At 40.7% G+C, this 21,157-nt stretch overlaps 2 protein-coding genes across 5 annotated transcripts in view; one reads left to right on the top strand and one right to left on the bottom strand.

Annotated features, from left to right (window-relative positions):
- The window catches only part of MTREX (Mtr4 exosome RNA helicase), a 49,690-nt gene extending 37,508 nt beyond the window's left edge, over positions 1–12,182 (bottom strand). The window contains exons 1-12 of one of the 2 annotated variants that reach the window (XM_068422107.1): positions 11,841–12,182; positions 11,320–11,451; positions 8,649–8,715; positions 7,253–7,315; positions 6,595–6,707; positions 5,620–5,794; positions 4,557–4,647; positions 4,070–4,194; positions 2,757–2,855; positions 1,863–1,965; positions 1,594–1,725; positions 323–402 (exon numbers count right to left, since the gene is read on the bottom strand). In XM_068422107.1, coding sequence (XP_068278208.1) covers positions 323–402; positions 1,594–1,725; positions 1,863–1,965; positions 2,757–2,855; positions 4,070–4,194; positions 4,557–4,647; positions 5,620–5,794; positions 6,595–6,707; positions 7,253–7,315; positions 8,649–8,715; positions 11,320–11,451; positions 11,841–11,956 — 1,296 coding nt within the window. In that variant the 5' untranslated portion in view covers positions 11,957–12,182. The remainder of the gene's footprint in view (positions 1–322; positions 403–1,593; positions 1,726–1,862; positions 1,966–2,756; positions 2,856–4,069; positions 4,195–4,556; positions 4,648–5,619; positions 5,795–6,594; positions 6,708–7,252; positions 7,316–8,648; positions 8,716–11,319; positions 11,452–11,840) is intronic. The other variant, XM_068422108.1, reaches the window with a different exon arrangement.
- Positions 12,183–12,385: 203 nt separating this feature from the next.
- The window catches only part of DHX29 (DExH-box helicase 29), a 30,508-nt gene continuing 21,736 nt past the window's right edge, over positions 12,386–21,157 (top strand). For 2 of the 3 annotated variants that reach the window (XM_068423038.1, XM_068423037.1), the window contains exons 1-8: positions 12,386–12,649; positions 14,725–14,798; positions 15,609–15,722; positions 16,274–16,403; positions 16,791–16,933; positions 17,559–17,684; positions 20,236–20,362; positions 20,650–20,811. In XM_068423038.1, the coding sequence (XP_068279139.1) occupies positions 12,415–12,649; positions 14,725–14,798; positions 15,609–15,722; positions 16,274–16,403; positions 16,791–16,933; positions 17,559–17,684; positions 20,236–20,362; positions 20,650–20,811 (1,111 nt within the window). In that variant the 5' untranslated portion in view covers positions 12,386–12,414. Of the gene's footprint in view, positions 12,650–13,561; positions 13,578–14,724; positions 14,799–15,608; positions 15,723–16,273; positions 16,404–16,790; positions 16,934–17,558; positions 17,685–20,235; positions 20,363–20,649; positions 20,812–21,157 lie in introns of those variants that run through there. The other variant, XM_068423039.1, reaches the window with a different exon arrangement.

Genomic DNA, 21,157 nt, shown 5'->3' with positions numbered 1-21,157 from the left:
AGACAGTTTTAACCCAGACAGATCTCTTTATAAGCCCTTATGTTTACTTAAAAACATACTTAAAAAAAAAAAATAAAAGAGAGGGCAGGAAGTCTGTGGTTAATTTTGACATACGTCATTTGCTGGAATCACAACTGGAAGGAACCCTGATCACTGAGTCCTATTTCACAATGCCAAGGAGCAGTGCAAGAGATATTAAGACCCAGGGAGATAAATGCAAATATCCAGTTTATGATTTCTGTACCCACTACAAAACACCCACAGCCTCAAACATTGCAGAAGACAGGAGAGTAGAAGCTACCCCCGTTCAATCTCCACTCACCTGAGGAAGCTTTTTGTCTTCGTCTGACAGACAATCAATTGCATTACTGAACACTTCTTCAACCATCTTTTTTTCTTCATCTGAGAAGGCAATTTGTAAGTTATTACTCAATCTAGAAGGCTAATACCATATGTAAATAAAGGATTACTGCATTCTAATATTTACAAAAGTTTACAATAAAAACAGCATGGAAGACTGTGAACTCCACACAAAACCACCCACATCACATCAGATGATCAAGACTTGAATGTGAGCCTGAAGGAGCCTAACAGTAACCAGGAGTAGATGCTCAGGGAAAAGGAAAACAGAACAAACCTGGCAGAATAATCCAAATTTCAGCTATTTCCAAGCTTGGGATTTCTCAGTTTTATGTACTTCCTGCCTATTTCATAAACCTCCCCGTTTCTTTTCTACCTACTAGTCCCTGTCTGCACGGACATAGAGTCTTTTCCTCTTCCCCATTAATCCTCAAAGTTTACACCCTTTCTACTTAAGTAGTACAAATATCAAGAATGTATATTCAAAGGTATGACTGAAGAAAAGATATAAAAATGCATATCTTTACATTTTCTGACAGAAACGGCTGCATTATTTTGCAACACTGAACCAAGACATGCAAAGATCGGAGCCTGTAAGCAAGAACCTTGAACAGTTCACAAACATGAATGATACGTTGATTTACAACAAATTCCTTGTTTTTGTTACAACTCTTAATATTTCTGAGAAGCGACAAACTTAAACTTATTTTCCAAGCTTGGTCTTAATCCAAAATGAAAAAATCTTCTTTCTTTACCTTCTGGGTTTTTCTTTGAGGAGAAGGGGGAGGAAGGAAAGAAAGCAAGTTGGATTGACTAGTTGAGAAAGAATAGTCTAGTGGTTTGTTGTACAGTTGTTTTGACTTTGAGAAAATACTATTTTCTAAGGACATAACATGAAAATGTTGGGAAATACATTTGTTATGATCAGTCTTCTCCCATTATAGGCAGAACTTTCCGGGAACTCTTGTGCTATTATTAGAGTGAACGGGATTTTGGAGAAAGAAATTAAGTTTAAAATAGGGAAACAATTCAACATTGTGATGACCAAGTACTCTTTGTCCACCAACAGTTTCCTACTGAAAACAGCCTGATCTACTGGCATAGTAAATGAAAAAGCAGTATGTATTTTTCATTCATTTTTTACACAAAAAGTTCCAAAGGAAATAGAAATATCTAACCAGAGTAACATTTCACATCAAACTGTGAATAAAACTATATTTTATTTATCTGTACCTGTATTGAAATCTAACTTTGTCATCTGAAGTGCATAGGCTTCACAGTCTTTCTTACTGAAGCTGAAAATAATCACAGGTTGGAAATTCCTTTCCATGATCATCTTCACAATCTTAAAAACATTTGAAGGACCTGCAGAGAGATTACATTAATTTAAATGTAATTTTAGCAAAAAAGTATCTTATGGAATAATTGAGACACAAGCACAAACTGCATACAACTTGGTTGTATTATACAAAAAGTTACTTTAGAATGGGATTCAAACTCACCTTTTGTTCCTCCTTTCCTGCCTTTCTGGTCCCCTTTTGCTAAGTCTCCTGCATCTCTAAGCACTTGCATTGCTGTATTAAAATTATCTTCTCTGAAATCTCCCTAGATATAAAACACAACCTTTGTAAGCCATTACTTCTTACATAGCCCACTTAAAAATCCTTAGTGCTCTGCACAGCCAGTACCATTACCCCATATTTACAGGCAGAAGGACACAAACAATGCATAAGCTAGCAAGCTAGTTTACTAGGTCCATGGCAGAGCTCAGAATTACACTGGTGTGTCTGAAGTTACTGCTCATTGTTCTATCCACCACAACATCAACCATGCTAAACCTGCTGAATGACACAATATCCAAACTGACTTTTAGGAATGTCTACATGAAACTACACTGCCCAATAAAGACTCACCTTCAAGTGCAGTACTACTGTTCATAGCATTAGCTACTGCTGTGCAAGCTGATCATGAATTTTAAACAAGCTGTTACTTCAAAATAATCTAAAAACACAAAAATATTTTGCCCTCTCAACTGAAGTAAAATTTAAATGCTATTACACTGCCTTTTAATTTGAGTGAGAAACAGTACAAGAAACACCAGCTACTTTGAAGATTTGCAGAAAGCAGCATGTGCTTTAGAAAACAAAGCAAGGATGAGGGCATTTAAGACATCTCAGCAAAGTATTACTCAGCTGACTACACACTACATAAGAAAACCAATCTCTTCTGTAACACTCAAAAAAAATCTAACAGCAATTCAGAGATCACTGTTACCCATTTGTACTTCATTTTAACACAAACATTCTTTCTGTAGCCAAGCCAAAGTTTGAAAGAGATCAAGCTCATAAGTGATAAGCAAGGAAAAAGATCTTTCAAACAAGCAGAACATTCCTTACATTTTCATCAACAACCAGATGGAGTCCATCTCCTCCTGCTGGGAATATATAATGCTGCAATGGAGTGGGTCGATAGTCTGTGTAAATCACGTGGCAAGGCTATAAAGAAAGAACAGCATACATGTAAATATTTAATGCTTCTAATTGCATTGTAAAAACACTTCCTTGATGGAAAATCCAATACATTATTATTAAAATACACCCTTCTAAAAGCCAGAAAGTAAGACTCACAGAAACTAAGATGATAAATTTTCTTTCTTGAATATGGATTTTGTATTAATGATGTTGCTTAAGAAAATGAAAGTTTGCAAATCCTTTAGAAGAACACAAGTTGGCTACAAAAATTCTTTCTCATGAACACAAAAAGTAAGGACAGGTAATATTTCCTCTGTATTATTAAACAGACTCAAAATCCTAACACCTTTTAAAACCAAAGGAAAAACTGATGATTTCTGTTGTGTAAAAAAAAGTCTGCAGTATTTCTTACACCGCCTAAAAAAGGCACACAGTAGAGTTTTACAAACATTTCAGGTTTTAATGCACAGAGAAAGCATATTTAGAAAAAAATAAACAAAACACTTCCTTTAAAACATTAAACATTATGTAAATCTGCTTTAAAAAAAAGCAGAGTCAAGGTTTTGTGGCAAGCTTAAATAGACATCTCTTATACTACATTCCTTTCAACACAAACAACAGAAGAATCAATCTTTGGGGTATTTTTAAAATTGGACCAACCTCTTGTGGATATTAACTTCCCTAATTCTAATTCCCATATTCTTTGCTGCAAAAGGATCTCTTAAAAAAACAGAATAGAATAAACCTAATGGTTACGGAACAGGATAGGTTTCTTACATTCCTGTTTTCTCACTTTGTTTGCACGTATATATAGTATTTCCTATGGATTTATGATTTACTTTTGATTTCTTCATGGCCTTTTTACAGAGCTCTTCAAACAAGTTCTCCAAATAACCTCTTGTCTATCAGCCTTCTGAAAATGATAGTACATTCATTGTGTTCCATAATTCAGAACGTTTGTTGAAATCAAGCTGGTGTCTTAAGTGTGGAAAACAAACTTTAAAGAAATAGCTTTTAATGTTACTACGTAGAACCAAGTTCTAGCAGCCAGTTCATAGCAGCCAGTATAGCTGGAAAAGCTAGCAATAAACCAGAGAAGGCAGGAGAGATCTATACCATCATTCATAAGCAATAAGATGACTAAAAAGATGCTCAAAGGTTCAGTTCTCACCAACCAAAGGGACAGTATTATGCCACAAGACAACAAGGATGGAGGTACAGCACATCAGAAACATTACCTGTTTGTGAAGATGGCAGATCCATTCAGCAAACTGACGGGCATTTGGGATAGTCGCAGAAAGGAACACATAATGAACATTGTCAGGGAGCAAAATGATTGTCTCTTCCCAAACCACACCACGTTCTGAAAATGGAAAAGTCACATGGGAAATGTATGTGATTAAAGCCTATTTTTCAAATAGTCTATTTTTCTGAAGCCAAAAACCAGCATGCTTAAAGACAAAATAAAACAAAAACTAAAAAAAGCCTTCCCTACACAAATGGGGTGTATCAAATGCCCTCAAAGTAGCTTTTGCCTTGGCAAAGACAATGCAGATTGCAACACACAGTAACTCTCCTATATATGTTCAGTAGAAAACAAATCCTAAATGATTTCTGAACAAAGATGACTGTTTAAGAGACAGAATAAAGATTTAATTCTCCAAAAGTAAAAAAAATGTACTTGGGGAAAAAAAGATTAAAAGCAAAATTGTACATATAGGATACCTGAATCTCTCATGTAGTGGATTTCATCAAAAATAACCCATGCAACTTCTCGCATAACCTCAGAACCTCTGTAGAGCATACTTCTCAAAATCTAGAAAAGGAAAAAAAAATTGATATCCATCACATGAAATAGTAACAGTCACGTTACAGAGATGTCAGTAAGAAACTGCCAGAATTTTTGGTTCACATTTATACGGCAATATGGAATCTTATTTTGCATAAAACTTCAAAACATTTAAAGGTTGGCTGTGAGATGCTTTCCAAGCTGATTTCAATCTAACAAATCTCATCATATGAGACAAACTGGTTTCCGTGCAAGAACAGCAAAGGAACATGAAAGAAAAAAAATTATTCTTCTCCCAGCCTCTTATGTGGCAGCACATTTGTTACAGGTGTACAGATCTATTTCTGCCAAGTCATCTTCTTCCATCATCCTAACAGATAACCTCTCCATGATTAAGAGGCAACCTTTTGTCAGAAATCAAGTCATCCCGTCTCCCCACCCCAATCTTTCCCTACCAGAGTTTTCTCTGTAAGACTCTTTACTCCTTTGTGATAAAGGGAGAAAGACGAAAATTTCAAATCATGACAGGACAGATTTCTACAACAGAAATAAGACAAAACTGTGCCAACAGTACTTTGTTACCAAAGGTGAAAAGCTGCATATTACTAAAGTACTAGCATCTAGCGTGAACCACTCAACTATCACTCAATGATTTTTCTCTCCCTATTTTGTTTCCCTAGAACAAAATACCGACCCTACACGATTCAGTAAGGCTGACCGACTTTCAGTGCTTCACATCTGTCCAAAGAAAACTCCGTGTCTTGAGCATTCAGAAAATTACGTTCTGCCTTTCTCCATGTGAGAATTAAAGTTCCTGACTGATCAAATTCACAGAGATTTACCTAACTTTTTCAATAACCAAAAGTTAAAACATTAAAGGGAAGCATAATGAACTTCATAACATTTTCTACCCTAACTGGGCTTATTATGGTAACTTTAATCTTTTAATATCAGATTTTCTCAGTCAAAAAAGGTAGAAGAATTAACGTGTGATCTTACCTCGGTTGTCATTACCAGACAAGAAGCTGTAGGATTAATGGTGACATCCCCAGTCATCAAACCAACATCCTGAAATTCTTCATACATCTCACGGTACTTCTGATTACTCAAAGCTTTAATTGGACTTGTAAATATCACACGCTGTTTCTCCCTCAAAGCCAGGGCAATTGCATACCTGTATTCAAACATTGTACATATTAAAGTTGTCAGGAAGACATTGAGAGCATATTACTTTCCTCTTAATCTTCTGCTTAAAAAATAAAACAAGCAATTCAGAACACCAGTAGAATGATATGAAGCATTTCACACCTAGATTATTAAGTTCAGTGCAATCTTAACTCAACTATTCATGCCTCTTTGGAGAGTGACAAATCATTGACAACAAATTAACTGATTTTTACGGACATCAGAGCACATCTAGTTTAATCTAAAAATGTAAGTGTCCTGTCTCATGACTATTATTATTTGAACACATGCTCTAATATATCTACTTGTACATCTCACTTCTCATCTCAGGTCAGCAAAGCCACTCCACTGTCAGACCAAACCCTGACAAAAAATGCACACTATCTTTTAAACATTTCTTGCCCAATGAACACCAAGTTGCAACTTAAATCAAACCAGTGCTTCTGACAAAGAAAAAAAACAAACACAGAAAGCAAAGGGTTTTTTTTCTAAATTCATGCAAATCTGTATGGCAGAAACTTTCCTTTTAATCTATACAAAAACATCTCAGCAAAACCAGATTGCTTAAAAATAAAAGATAAGCTTAATCACAAATTAAGTCTTTCAGTACCCATTAAACAAGATGAAAGAATAACTTTTAGATTCAAGAGTAGTCAACTCAACTCAAACAGTCATGGTCCAGACTTTTGTATCAAGAAACTAAGACACAACAACTACTGATGGTTCAACAAAATGATAGGACAAACATCACGCCATTATCTTATCAGAGCCTGTCAGAAAATTACTTACTCTGCACAAACAGTTTTACCAGCTGATGTATGAGCCGACACTAACACAGACTGGTTATTATCTACACAAAGAATAGCTTCTCTCTGAAAGGCATCAAGAATAAATGGATATTCCTAAAAAGAAAGAAAGCAAAAACATCACATATTTTTAACACAGATTGTTACCTCCATCTAATTAATTTTCTGACTGATCTAGTGTGCAAACTACAGGCAGAAATGAAATCCCGTAGATATTTGTAACTTCAACTGATCTTAATCCAGTATTTTACAATGACTTTGTATTTAAATAATTTTATCTAACACCTCACCTAAGATCTTTGCTTATGTCTTCTTGTTGTATCAAATGAAAATCTTGCCTCAATGGCTGAATTTTCTCTAGTTTACTAATTTAGGAAGAGAAACTACAGTGTACAACTGAAGCCACCACCTGATATTGTAGAACAGAACTGAAATCGCAACAGCCTATCCACCCCATTCAACCGCATCATTTTACCCTACTAAATTTAAAATACAGAAACACCAACCTTACTTATGACAGGCCATCTTTTCAAGATACTCTTTTCCAAGCCTTACTGACAAAGTACATCACTTTTCCCTCTACTCTCATCTTTTGTCTAAAGCATATGCAAAAAGAAAAATAAATGCAATCTATCACATACTTTTGCAGCTTTTCCAGTTCTTGGCTTCAGACCTGTGAAGTCTTCATCTGCTGGAAGTGCAACCTATAAAATACATTTTAAACAAAAGCACTTGCAGAACTCTCAGTGTCCACTCCAGCGACATAGCAAGCTATGAAGAGTTGGGGCAGACGTAAAGTGCGTGAAAACCAATTTGAATTTCTATTATCCTGTTTCTATGAGCTCATGTGCCAAGGCTTCCTTCCCACCTCTCACGAGTTTTTCAACCAATATCTCTATCTTCCTGCCCCACCAATGCTGCTTCTCTCACTTCTCTGATACTCCCTACTGTCCTGTGTGAAATATTTCTGCTTCACCTACCTCGGAACATTAGCTCTTCAGGCCAAGACACAGTCATGGCTTTTGGCCAACAGACATTAGAAACAATTACTCAGCTCACATTGATCACACTCCCTTTCCAAGGACAATGTATTTATACAGGTGAAGTTCCTGTTCCTAGCCAATATCTATAATTCATTCATATTAAATATTTAACCTCTCTTCAGTTACTAAGTGATGGCAAACTTCTACCAGACATCTCAAGATAACAAAGACTGTACAGATGCATGGGCTTTAAAACCTGTATCATCAATTGTACACATAGTTTCTTTATTACAAAGGTCTAATCATACAGGGTCCATGTGACTCTAATTAACCTAAGCTAGTTCTGGAACACAGCACAGAAAAGAAAATGAGCATGAAAATACAAGGAAGTTAAAATTGACATATTTAATTCTCATAAAAACTCTGACAATCATCTTTGGATGAAGGATCATTAAAAAAAATCAGCATTAATACTTCTGATTTTTCATATTTTAAGTTGTATTTATGTCTATTAACACAATTTGAAAATGGACAGTTTTCATTATTTTGCTTTTACATATAACAACTTTTTTCCCTTTATACCAAAATGTAATTTTCAACAGTTATCAGCCTTACAAGAAAGCCTTTCATTCTTGAACCAGAACAGCAAAACATTTCAATGCACTGCTGCACATGCAGATCGCACTATGAACACAGAACTATTTTAACAACCAGTAGGTTTTCCTCCTCAACAACAGTACTCAGAACGTGCTCGGTACCTTTAAAGTATGGAAACCTATCAACGTTATCACCAAGTCTTTCACAATCACTCCCTTTATTGCAAGTATCATTCAAAATGCTTCCAGTAAGATACCCTATTAATTTTTCAAGTGCATTTTGTGCATGCTCAATGCCAGATACAGACCTCAAACCCTTTACAAGCCTGTTCTGCCTTAAATATAATATGAAACAATATATAATAAGTACAAGCACAAACCAATATTATACTGGCAGCAACACATATAATTCTATGAAACAAGCCTACACTTTTCATGTGCATTTTTACTGCACTCACCTCATGTGTACAACCTTCAACAGTCTCCACAGCTTGCACCTTTACTTGAGGCATCAGGTCTGCCAGACTAAAAACATATGAGTTAGGATTGCCAAAAAGGTATTTAAAAATCCTGTTTTCTTTATAAACGCAAAAGTGTTGAACTTCACCTCTACTTTAACTGCAACATTAAAAAAAGAATGCACAAACCTGAAATGGACAGTTTGTAGAGACTACTACCAGGACTAAACACCTGTAAACGTTAAAGTTTTGATAGTATATAAACCTACTTTAGCTACTACTTTGGGATTTGTAACAACTTAAAAACTTTCACCACAAAACAGCACTTTGATGACATTCGTTCACACGAAGTTTTCTGATCAAATAGGGACTTTTTCAACACACAACAAAGCAAAATTCAAGATCTGTATTCCTGCTACTAGGCATGACACAGAATACCAGCAGCCTAAAGCATCCCAAGCAGCTGCCTGAAGACCAGAACCCTGTTTTTTTCCAGTCCCTTCTCTCGTGGCCACAAGAAGAGACTAGTGTCATACAGTTTTAATATGCTTAGTAAGCTATTGTGGGCAAAAATACGCTTTACTGAGACCACTAGTACAGAAACTGACTTAAAATGCTGACTCTAGTTCTGTTTTACTTCTATTCAGGCACCCTTTGTTTACAGTGTTCTGAGAAGTCTTCACATGACTTTCTCACAGAAAATGTTACCTTGAACTTACGAAAAATTACCATGTAAAACCAAATGACAATCCAGACCAGATTTCTGTCTGACAAAAGTCAATAATACATCACCCAGAGAAAAGTATAAGAACACAGCAAGCACATAGTTTTTATTTCTGTAATAGAGTTTTCTACATCTACATCTTGAGCTAGGAGGCCCACACCTGCATTTTGCAGGCCTGGATGATTTTTTATTCCAGGAACCCTCCCAAGCATTTTCTGAACCAACATAAACTTCCAAGTTCCCAAGAATTTCTTAAGACACACTAAGCTGAAAAAGTGCCTGCACTGTCCCTTCAATCTGTTTTCAAAACCCCTCATAACACCTGCCATGAAGTTCTGGAAAGAAGAGAGAGAGACATACAGATCCTAAAGCACACAAATGGTATTCTGGCTTCCCTTCACCTGCCTTATCTCCCCAGCTGTTGACATGTCCAAGTATACCTGACTCTCCATGTCAAATATTTGCCATTTGTGCTCCTATTTAAAAGCAAGTCCGTACTTAAGATTCCAAAAATTTGCTGCAGTCACAATCTTACATGCCTCAAAAGCCTCGTTTCTGTCTCCTTGGACAAATTCTTCCTATATCCCAAGCCAATTATGTCTTTCGGTGGCGTGGTACACAGGAAGCCTGCCTGCTCCCATTTGCCTCACTGCTTATCTCTTGCTACATGCCTGAAATCAACACGATGGCTTTGATCAAGAACCACCAATACACATGCAGTAACCACAAATCATAGAATCATAGGATGGTTTCTGTTGGAAGGGACCTTAAAGATCATGTAGTTCCAACCCCCCTGCCACAGGCAGGGACACCTTTCCTCTAGACCAGGTTACTCAAAGCCTCATCCAATCTGGCCTTAAAACACTGCCAGGGAGGGGGCATCCACATCTTCTCTGGGCAACCTGTTCCAGTGTCTCACTACCCTCACAGGAAAGAATTTCGTACTAATATCTGATCTAAATCTACCCTCTTTCAGTTTAAAACCGTTACACCTCGTCCTGTCACTACCTGCCCTTGTAAAAAGCCCCTCTCCCGCTTTCCCGTAGGCCCCCTTTGGGTACTGGAAGGCTGCTAGAAGGTCTCCCCGGAGCCTTCTCTTCTCCAGGCTGAACAGCCCCAACTCTCTCAGCCTGTCTTCACAGGAGAGGTGCTCCAGTCCTCTGATCATCTTCATGGCCCTCCTCTGGACTTGTTCCAACAGCTCCATGTCCTTCTTATGTTGGGGGCCCCAGAACTGGACACACTACTCTAGGTGGGATCTCATGAGAGTAGAGTAAAGCGGCAGAATCCCCTCCCTCGACCTGCTGGCCACGCTTCTTTTGATGCAGCCCAGGATACGATTGGCCTTCTGGGCTGCAAGCGCACATTGCCAGCTCATGTTGAGCTTCTCATCAACCATCACCCCCAAGTCCTTCTCCTCAGGGCTGCTCTCAATCTATTCTCTGCCCAGCCTGTCTTTGTGCTTGGGATTGCCCCGACTCACATAGAGGACCTTGCACTTGGTCTTGTTGAAGTTCATGCGGTTCGCACAGGCCCAGCTCTCAAGCCTGTCACGGTCCCTCTGGATGGCATCCCTTCCCTCCAGCGTGTCGACTGCACTGTACAGCTTGGTGTCAGCGGCAAACTTGCTGAGGGCGCACCCAATCCCACTGTCCATGTCACCAACAAAGATGTTAAACCGGTCCCAATATACATGAACATTTCATACTGCAGTTGCCTGTCTGTCCACAACATTATTTTAAACATACCCAGCCAGCCCTTGTCAATGCCGAAACTGTACTGCCAGCACATCCTCACTTACATAGATAATGGAAAATCAAGTTCATATGCAAATTCATCTTTATATGAAAACACTGCAAAACTACTTATATTGACTATTCACAACTGGTATAGAGATAACTAGTATGCCTTGCTATGATTTCCTTACACATTAAACTGAGCACTTACTTAGCATCTTCTGATAAAACGTCTTCCAATTTTGGCTTCTTTCCCAAAACGACATCTTCTGTACTATCGACCCCAGCGTCCCTTTTGGACCTCCCTGTCGCACTTACTGAAGATTTTTCCTCTGATCGTTTTCTGCAACATAAATAGACAAAAAATTTAAAGTTTGCCTCTTCTATGGATGTATTTTCAGAAAAGAAATTAGGTGTCCTACGGGCAACACTGATCATATTGCATTCAGGACACAAGACGGGGAACTCCACCCACGAAAACCGCCGTGGGTTTTCAAACCACTTCCCGCATAAGCTTGCCCCGAGGACCCCGCGCTCCCCCATCGCCCGCTGTGCCCGGGCTGGCTACAGCTTTGGGGCCAGGGATCCCACGAACGCGTGTCCCTTTAGGCTGCACCGACTCCTGGGTCCCGAGGGGGTTCAGCAGCTCAAAGAAGCTGGCAGAGGCCGGGCCTAGCAGTGCGTTCCGAGACTCAGCCGCCAGAGCACCCCCGGCCCCCACCGCGCCCTCACCCCGGTCTCCTGGCGCCCTCGGTGGCGCCCGCTTTGCTTTTCTTGGTGCCGGAGGCGGCGGCGACCGAGTCCTCCTCGAACACGCTGAAGAGCTCGTCCCCGAAGGCGTCCGCCATCTTCCCCGACGCTCCCACAATGCCTCGCACGGGACAGCACCCCTCACCCTCCGGATCCTTTCCGCCCCTACCCCGGCGCTGCACACCGAGGAGAAACAGAGCTCCCCGCCGCCCCCAGGCACCAGGAGCCCCGCGCACGGCCCAGGCCCGATCCTGACCCCACCGCAATGCCGCCTCCAGCAGCGGGGCCCCGTAAACCTCCCTTCCGCGCACTGCCGCCCCCTCGCAAGCCCTTCCCACAACCCCCCGCGGCCCGGGTGGCCCTTGCCCCGGAATTTGATTCCCTCAAAGCCCAGGATGCCTGGCAGCGGCGAGGCGAGCTCCCTCAGAACCTGGCCAATGGGAGTTGGAAGGCGGTGCCAAACGGGCGGTACCGACCAATGGAGAGCGGGGGGCGGTGCCGAGCGCGGTGCCCGGATGTAGAGGGCGGCCGGGTTGCCGTGCGGGCAGGGGGTGCTATGGGTGGCCGCAACAAGAAGCAGCGGGCGGGCAGCGCCGCCCATACCGCCTCCGCCGCCACCGCGGCCGCCCGGGCTAGAGCCGCTGCCGAGGCCGGCGCTGCTGCTGCTGCTGCAGCTACTGCTGCTGCTGCTGCTGCTGCTGCTGCTGCTGCTGCTGCTGCTGCTGCGGAGGTGGGCAGCCGAGCGGCGCCGCGGCCACCGCCCGCCTCCAAGGAGCCGCGTGTCAAGCAAGGTACCGGGCCCCGCGGCGTGAGGCGGCCCCGGCCAGGGAGCTGCGGGGACGGCTGTGCTGTGGGGAGGAGGGATGCAGGGCCAGGGCGGCTGAGGGGTGCCCTGGCTGGCTGGGTGCGCACGGAGGGGCAGCTTCGTCAGGGAGCCCCCGAGGGCGCGGCCTGCCTCTGCGTGGGGGCCTCGGCCTTGCGGGACAAGCCCCGCTGAAAGGCTTGACGTTACTGAGCGTCGAGAGAGACACCTTAAATCCCCTTGACACGGGGTTGGTCAGGCCTGGCTTTGGCTTGTCTCATTTCCTGGGGTGTCCCTGAGCAGAGGAGCCTTGTTGGCATCGATGTGTTGAGTTAGTTACAAAAGTTTTTCATTAGGTTATTGGCCGTTCTTGTGGAGCAAGTGTTGGTGTGGCCCTTTCCCAGTAATGAGCTTCTTTTGTAAATGGTCATTCCATATGTGTTCAAAACCAACCTAATGTGGAGTTGGGGTAGGGTTTTTTTAGTGTCATGAAAAAAGTTCAAAGTTCCAGGGCTGGAAGCACTTCAGCAGTGTTGGATGAGCTGAGGAATGACTGTTCTGGGTACAGCCTGAACAGCTAGTATTCTGCAGCACTGTGAGGTGTCTGTTTTCAACAAACCAGTTTTACCAGAAGTAGCTCAGAAAGCTTATAACATTGGTAACAGCTTGTGTTGCAGACTGTAAGCAAATCATGCAAGCGGCAGGCCATTTGAGGTTCCAGCTTGTTAACACAAAGTCTTGCAATCCATTAACTTAAACTTCCTGAATCTGTTAATGTACTCTGCTTTTGAAAATCTGGGCTCTGCTAAGTGTGTTTCTTGTATCTCCCATGCATCCAACACCATGGTGCTCAGTCCTCTTCAGAAACTATCCTGCTTGTCTCCCAGGTTGTCTGCTGTGGTGAAAAATAAGTCAGTGTAAGTGAAAAGTTAGTATAGTCTAAACACTGTATAGTTGTACAGCCTACCAGTAAGTGCCAGTGATTAGCTTGTGAGTGCTAACTGCTCTTTGTAGCTCCTGACCAGACGTGACCACTTTTTTTCTGAAATGCATTTACCTGCACCCAGTCCTGATCTGAAAATGGGCTATCCTACAGCCTCTCTGCAGGCAGCCCAGGACAGATGAACTGTCCAGCCTACCTACTGGCAGGCTGAGGAGCTGAGAGGTGGTAGTGCCTCCTGGAGCACAGCACTGCTCCCTCTGGGGTGGCACACAGCCTCATGGGGTGGTGAAAGCTGTGAGGCTGCTCAGTTTCTTTTTTCCTGGTGTGGTACCAGAAGTGGTATGTGTGTACTGAAAATGGAGTCCAACAGCAAGCTGTATGTTGTGAGAAGCCAACCATTCTAATGACAATAAACAGCTTTGTGAATTAATACTTTTCTAACAGCTGCTAAATGAAAAGTATTTAAGAATGACCATAGCAGACCAGACCAAAGGCCTCTGTAACCCAGTGCCCTCTCCTAGGTAGGGGCCAAAAGCAGGTGCCTAGGTAAGAATAGGTTGCATGTGCAGTGATACTTCCATAGGGTACTCTTACGTCCTCCACCGGTTGTGGCTTAGGGTCTTCTGGAGCCAGATGCAATGTTTTTTCAATGGCCTCCCAAATTGATTGATTTCTTTACTGCAACGCTATCCTGTCTGCCCTTGGCCTTAGGTGAACGTCCAATATCCAGAACTTTATTGGCAAAGTTCTGTTATGCAGTTCTGCACTTTCTAACACAAAAAAGCTCAACAGTCTTGCTTGTTTTGAACCTGCCATTAGCTTCTCTATTTGGCACTCCTTGTTCCAGTGTTGAGAGAGAGTGAGCAGTCAATCCCATTTCCTCTCATTGTGCCACTTGGGATTTTATATTTTGTGTGCTAAGAGTCATACCCCTCTTCCCAATTCCTTGTTCAGGGACCTTTCTGTATTGCTGATTCTTATTGGTGTTATGTACCTGCATGTTTCTGGCAAATTAGTGTAATGCTTGCATTAACCTGTGTTACATTAGGTCTGCTTTAGCTACTGTAAACAACATTCTCAGTGTTCTGCTTATGTAATTGATGGTTATTTGCAATTTGCAGGTCCGAAAACTTACAGTTTTAGTTCAACGGCAGATTCCAGTGCTGCTGCAAATCTAGATAAATCTGTTCTTAAGGTGAGTATCTTCTTTAGGTAAAACAACTTTGGTTTTCGTAGTACTCTTAGCTGAGTAAATATTTCTTCAGCTCTTCTTCAGTATTATGTTATGCAGGTAAACTACATTCATGTATTAGACATTGACTTTCTTGAGCTTGATGTGTTTGAGATTGAGTGTGCTTTAAGAAACAGGAGTAAACTAACAGGGCACGAGAACATTTATATTTTTTAAGTAACAACTGATACATTGCATGCAGGACTATTAAGAGTTATGTTTGGGCTGCTGCTGTGCATACAGGTTTTTCTTCATGTCAGAGGAAGAATACAGATTTTATACAGCAACCTCAGTAGCAACCAAAGCTTGGTTCATGTTTCAGAAGTGTTCAAAATACTAAAACTGTTATTTTCCTAAAATTATTTTTTTAAAGCCAAATAGGAAGGAGAGTGTCACAGACTGTGTCTTGATGATCAAATTATTTTATACTGGTTCTTGTAAGCGGAGGAGAAAGGCCTTGTTCTTTCTGGTAGAATTTTTTTTTTTTATTTCTTCACAGTATTTCCCTTGACATACTAAATTTCCTGTATGTAAATGGGCCTTCTCTGTAATAAGGAATGAACTCTTCTATTTCAAGTAAAAGAGTATAGCTTGCAAAAGTAAAAAGGAAAAAAAAGGTGTCGCTTTCGTAAGAAATGTTTACAGCACTTATGGAAAGCTGGAAAAGTTGGCATTTGAATGGCCGAGAGATTTATGCATTCTTATTTCCTTTGCTGTGAAGAGCATTGATATGTGTAGTGTTTTGCTTTGTATCAACTAATATTCTCTGTGCAGGTAATGATAAATGGGAATTTGGAGAAAAGGATTATTGATGTAATCAACGACCATAAAAAACAAAATGATGACAAAGGAATGATTTCCAGAAGACTTACTGCTAAGAAACTACAGGTAGACTTTAAAGTGTTGTTCTCTGACCATTGTTCATTTAGAATAAAAGTTTCTTTTTTGTCATTCATACCATGCATTGTACTACACTTCTGCATGTAGTACAAGCCAGTGCAGTATGCTTTCCAGTAATTATGTTAATGATTAGTCAGTGGAATCAACAAGTATGATTATTAGTAAAGATACGTCTTTATCCATTCAGTAATTAAAATAGGAGTCTTCAGACAGGGTAGAGGAATAGAACTTAATCTGAATGTTTTATTTTCCATATGGCTGGAAAATTGTAGATTTATCTTTCTAACTAGAAAATACATTCTGTGCAGAGGCAGGAATCTAGATTTATTTATACATATGCATACATATTTACAATAAAATTATTCTAAGCTCTGTATGCAAAACAGGATTTTCTGCTCAGCCTTTTGATATATTAATTTATGTTGTTTACTTACCTCCATTTAATGCCAGTTATCTAATATGTGGGAAGTAAGAGTTTACAAGCCTGTATTAGGTTGCTGGATTAAATCCTAATATCTTCTAACTTTTTTTATTTGTAGGATGTATACATGGCTTTACAAAGATTCTCTTTTAAGACTGAGCACATTGAGGAAGCAATGAAAAATACACTTTTATATGGTGGTGATCTTCACTCTGCACTTGACTGGCTTTGTTTAAACCTTCCTGATGGTGAGTACGGTGACAGAGAATTGACTACAGTTCTTAACAGAAGAGTAATAGGACCTACTCTGACATGGGAATGCTTCATAGCAGTAATTAAATAGATTGTTTCACTAAGTAGTCATCACAGTGTTCCTTTCCTAGATGCACTGCTGACTGGTTCTGGGATGTTTTTTTTAATGTATGAAGTCTTATAGATCTCTTATTCCTACTCTTAAGAGTTTTGTGGAAGTCCAACAAGCAAATGCTGACTTATCTAAATGATAAAGCCTAATTTTTTTTTTCAGGCATGCTGTTTCTGTTTTATGTTCTTCTGTTTGGCTCCCAACACAGTTTAAAAGATTTTCAGTAATTGTTATTGATGTATTCTATAACGTGGATTTTTTTATTTTGAAGACGCCTTGCCTGAAGGCTTCAGCCAGCAGTTTGAAGAACAGCAGCAGAAACCTAGAGCAAAATTTTGTTCTCCTGTGTCACAGCGTGAACCTCCACCTCGCTTAGTAGTTAGCAGAAAGAAAGAAAATGACCCTGAACCTAAGGTAATTTGAGAAATCAATTTGTATTTACTGGGGGGAAGACAGGACAAAGTTTTCTAAAATACAGAATTTGCATTGACTTCCAACACTGATGTGAAAAACTTCTGAAAATATGGTATGATGCTTAATAATTGTCACCTACATTATTTTAACTTCAGTGGAATGGTCATTTGAAGGTAACTTTTTTTTTATGTGACATCTTTTTTTGTGGTAAAGCATAGCTTGATTTTTTTTTCCTGGAATGGATTTATTCTGTTTATTTACAGATGGCACTCTCTACGTACTCATGTGGGTTTAAGTTTGCCTGCATACTTGCAGTGTTTTGATTTCTGTGGTTATTGAATCTTAAACCTAGAAATGAAAAGATTTCTTGCAAAAGTGTGGTGTGTTTTTTTTTTTTTTTCTTACAGCAGTTATAATTGTTCAAGTGTTAAGATCTATGTAAGTGTATCATGAGATGTTTACCCCAGTTGGAGAAATATGCTCCATGTTTTCTTGTGTTACGTATGTCATGTAACGTAGTTTACATATAAAATCTTAAGCAATAGTTCCTACACACTGACAGAGATAAGCGATGGTGTTTTCACTTACTGTTATCATTACTTTTAATTTTCATTGCTCTTCCTAGGAGATGAATGTGGGGAAAGAGAAAGAAGTGAGTATGAAGGAATGGATTTTGCGATATGCCGAGCAACAGAGTGATGAAGAGAAGAATGAGTCTGTGAAAGAGGGAGATGAAGAAGAGTTTGACCCAGTAAGATAGAATCCTGCACATTGTCCCAGAGTATAAAAAAACACAACGAGGGAAGGTCAGAATTATATTTCCACCTGTTCACAAAACTCCAGGTCCTATATTTCTTTTAGTTTTTGGAAGCTACAAAAAACACAATCCTCTTCTTCCCAGCTAAAAGACTGATAAACGCCCATAACCTTAATCACAGATATTTAGGAATGCTTTATTTCAATGCCAGTCATGTTGCGATTATTTTTTTTTTAAAATAAATGAGCAATACAGGCAGATGGATGCTTTTAATAGGTTACCGTCACAATGATGAGATGTTTTCAAAACAATATGAAGGGACAATAACAAACCGCACTTAGCTCCAAATTAAAAATATCTTCAAAGCTCCTTCTCCTGAAGACCCTTCAGAGTAGTTTGAAAATACTTGATTAAGCAGTCTGCATGCAGTATGCTTCCCCCACTCACACACGGGGCCTATCTTGGTTTCATTTGCTTTGCCTTTTTACTCCACAGGCACATGCCACATTTTGAGGTAAAAATCCAGACATGGCTCAGCAGCCCCAGGTGTCCATTTCCCCAGTAGAAGCACCTCCAGCTCCCCAGAAGGGAGGCACCAGTTCAGCACCGCTGCAGACCAGACTGCCTACTCTAAGCTGAGCACCTCCACGGTGAAACTCAGAGCAGCCAGCACTGGTGCTTCGGTCCTTGAAGTCAAGAGCAATATTGTCGCTAGCACGAGGATGCAGAGCTGTACAATCCCCAGATTCTGTAGGGAAGATGAAGTCGCCCCAAGTGCTCAGGACAACACATCCAGCCAGATAAACCTTTGGCTCAGGATTGCTATTGAGAACTTCCTCCACCTCCTTCAACAAACAGGGCATGCCAGGAATATTTTGGGCCCCTCAGTACAAGAAAGACATTGAGGTCCTGGAGCACATCCAAAGAAAGGCAATGAAGCTGGTGAAAGGTCTGGAGCACAAGCCTTATGAGGAGCATCTGGGGGAACTGGGGTTTAGTCTGGAGAATGGGGGGCTGAGGGGAGACCTTATCACTCTCTACAACTACCTGAAAGGAGATTGTAGTGAGGTGGATGTTAGTCTATTCTCCCAGGTAAGAAGTAATAGGACGAGAGGAAGTGGCCTCAAGTTGCACCAGGGGAGGTTTAGATTGGATATCAGGAAAAATGTCTCTAGTGAAAGGGTTGTCAAGCATTGAAACAGGCTGCCCAGGGAAGTGATGGAGTCACCATCCCTGGAGGTATTTAAAAGTCGTGTAGATGTGCTACTTAGGGATATGGTTTATTGGTGGACCTGGCAGTGTTAGGTTTACAGTTGGACTCGGTGATCTTAAGGGTCTTTTCCAACCAAAACAATTCTATGAACGTGTCACGGTTTAAAGCTGGGCCGGCTATTAAACCTGTGGCAGAGGCTCTCTGTTAACCCTCCCCCTCCCCCCCCCCTCCACAAAGGGAAAGGGAAAAGGGAGAGAGACTTAAGAGTTGGAAAGTTAAAACAGTTTTAATAAACTATAATAATGAAAAAGTATAATAATAATAGAAATAATCAAATATATACAAAACCAAGATCGAGCTCCCCTGAAGTCAGCCACGTCACCACCGGCACTGCAGGGCAGGCTCTGGGAAGGCCCAGGCTGGGCCCAGCAACGGTCGAGAGCTGGATTCAGGAAGGCAAGGATCGGGATCGGGGGCAGCAGGAAAACGGACAGAGTCCTCTTCGGACACCGGCCATAGCAGAAAGAGAGCGAGACCCTCGCGATCCCCCCGCTTTATACTGAGAATGACGTGTATGGGATGGAATACCTTCGTTGGTCAGTTTTGGGTCACCTGCCCTGTCCGCTCCTCCCTGTAGGTGCGACCCCCCTTCGGCTCTTCACTCGTAAGCAGTGAGGAATTTAGCAGTGACCTTGGTTTCTCTAAGAACAAGTACAGCAAGAGCCTTTCTGCACAACATCCCTACCGGTGCCTTAGCGATAACTACAAACTTGGAGCATTATCAGTCCTGGAAGCAGACAGTGTCTGCAAAACATGCGGTTAGTTTCAGAAAGTGCAGTTACTTAGAAGAGACATAGCTGAAAGTAAAAATCACTGAAAGGAAGACTGGCCTGGTTTAGGCCAAACCAGGACAGAACGTCTCATGGAAGTCTTTCAAAAACTTGCACATCTGCAAGTGGTGGATCTATTTGTTAAAAATAAGGGGCCGAGTACTTTTTGTGTTAGCTATTTTTACATTTGCAGGCTACTGAAGGGGAAATGTGTTGAAACTTCTCCTTTCCTAAGTTTTTTTTCCTTTCCTGTTTTTATGTACTGGTCTCAAAGTACTGAATGTATTGTGCTGGAAAGGAAAAATTCTTGAACCACATCTCAGTGAGATTAGGAAGGTGACTATGAAATTCTGAGAGGTTTTGACTGTTAGTTACCTAAAAACTACTTGTTCCTCCTTTGTGTAAGCTGGTATAAAGGACAGAAAAATCCCACTTTTTATTATGAAGTTCATTAACAAGCATGCAATATTCAACTTGTAATTAATGATTCTGTTTGAAATAGAATGAGAGGTATGTCCATCTGGCTGCCAAGCTTTCAGAAGCAAAGGAACAAGCAAGCATCTTCAAGCAAGACAAAGACAAGCAAGGCCAGAAGGTAGCACAGGAGAAAATAAGAAGAATTCAGCAAGGTAGAGCTATGCAAATTACAGGTGTTTTATTTTGTGGCCTGCATATTTGTTAGGCAAATAAGTCTCTGAGTCAGATTGAATTGATTATATCACCTTTTATGCCACTGTGTGAATTGCAGGCTTTCCTGAATCTATCCTTTTCATGTGGGTCAAATTCTAAAAAGTCAGTAACATTTCACTACTTCTGTTTTTGGGTGCTCAGTATGAATTAATAGAATTGATCTTTTCTTTGTAAAAAATAAATGCTCAGCAATTGGTGGGTGTGAGTTATATTCTCTCTCTGACAGAAATGGCAGTACTTGAAGAACATCCGGTATTTAATCTGGCTATAAAGATTTCAAACCAACAACAAAACGAAAAGAAAAAAACTCCCTCACTTCAGCCGCAAGAAACCACTTTGGATTTGAGCTTGCTTGAAAAACATGATGGTGCTGCAAAGGAAGACAAAGGTGTGTCAGAAATGGTTGAGTACAAGCTTGAAGTGTAACACAAATTTCAAGTATTAGTTCTTGTTTTTGTAGGCTGCATTACATTGCAGTGCTGAATCATCAAGCTCTGATTGTGGGAAGGGCAGGTGGACTACCCCACTGACCAAGCTCACTTTAGAGGATCTATATTGGTTTTAGCAGATGACATTGACAGCTATATTTGCCATGCTGTCATGTCTAAAATTTTGATTTTTTTTTTTTTTTAATTGTAGGACTAGTTGCTGTTTCCATTGTCACCCCCTCATCTTTTTAAACTGTTTTCATTGTAAACCTGTGAACTGTTACATTATTTTCTAATAACCAAACT

The sequence above is a fragment of the Nyctibius grandis genome, chromosome Z, assembly GCF_013368605.1.
Source record: "Nyctibius grandis isolate bNycGra1 chromosome Z, bNycGra1.pri, whole genome shotgun sequence".
Lineage (NCBI taxonomy): Eukaryota > Metazoa > Chordata > Aves > Nyctibiiformes > Nyctibiidae > Nyctibius > Nyctibius grandis.
The sequence above is the reverse complement of the archived record's forward strand: the minus strand, read 5'-3'. Positions and strand labels throughout refer to the sequence as shown.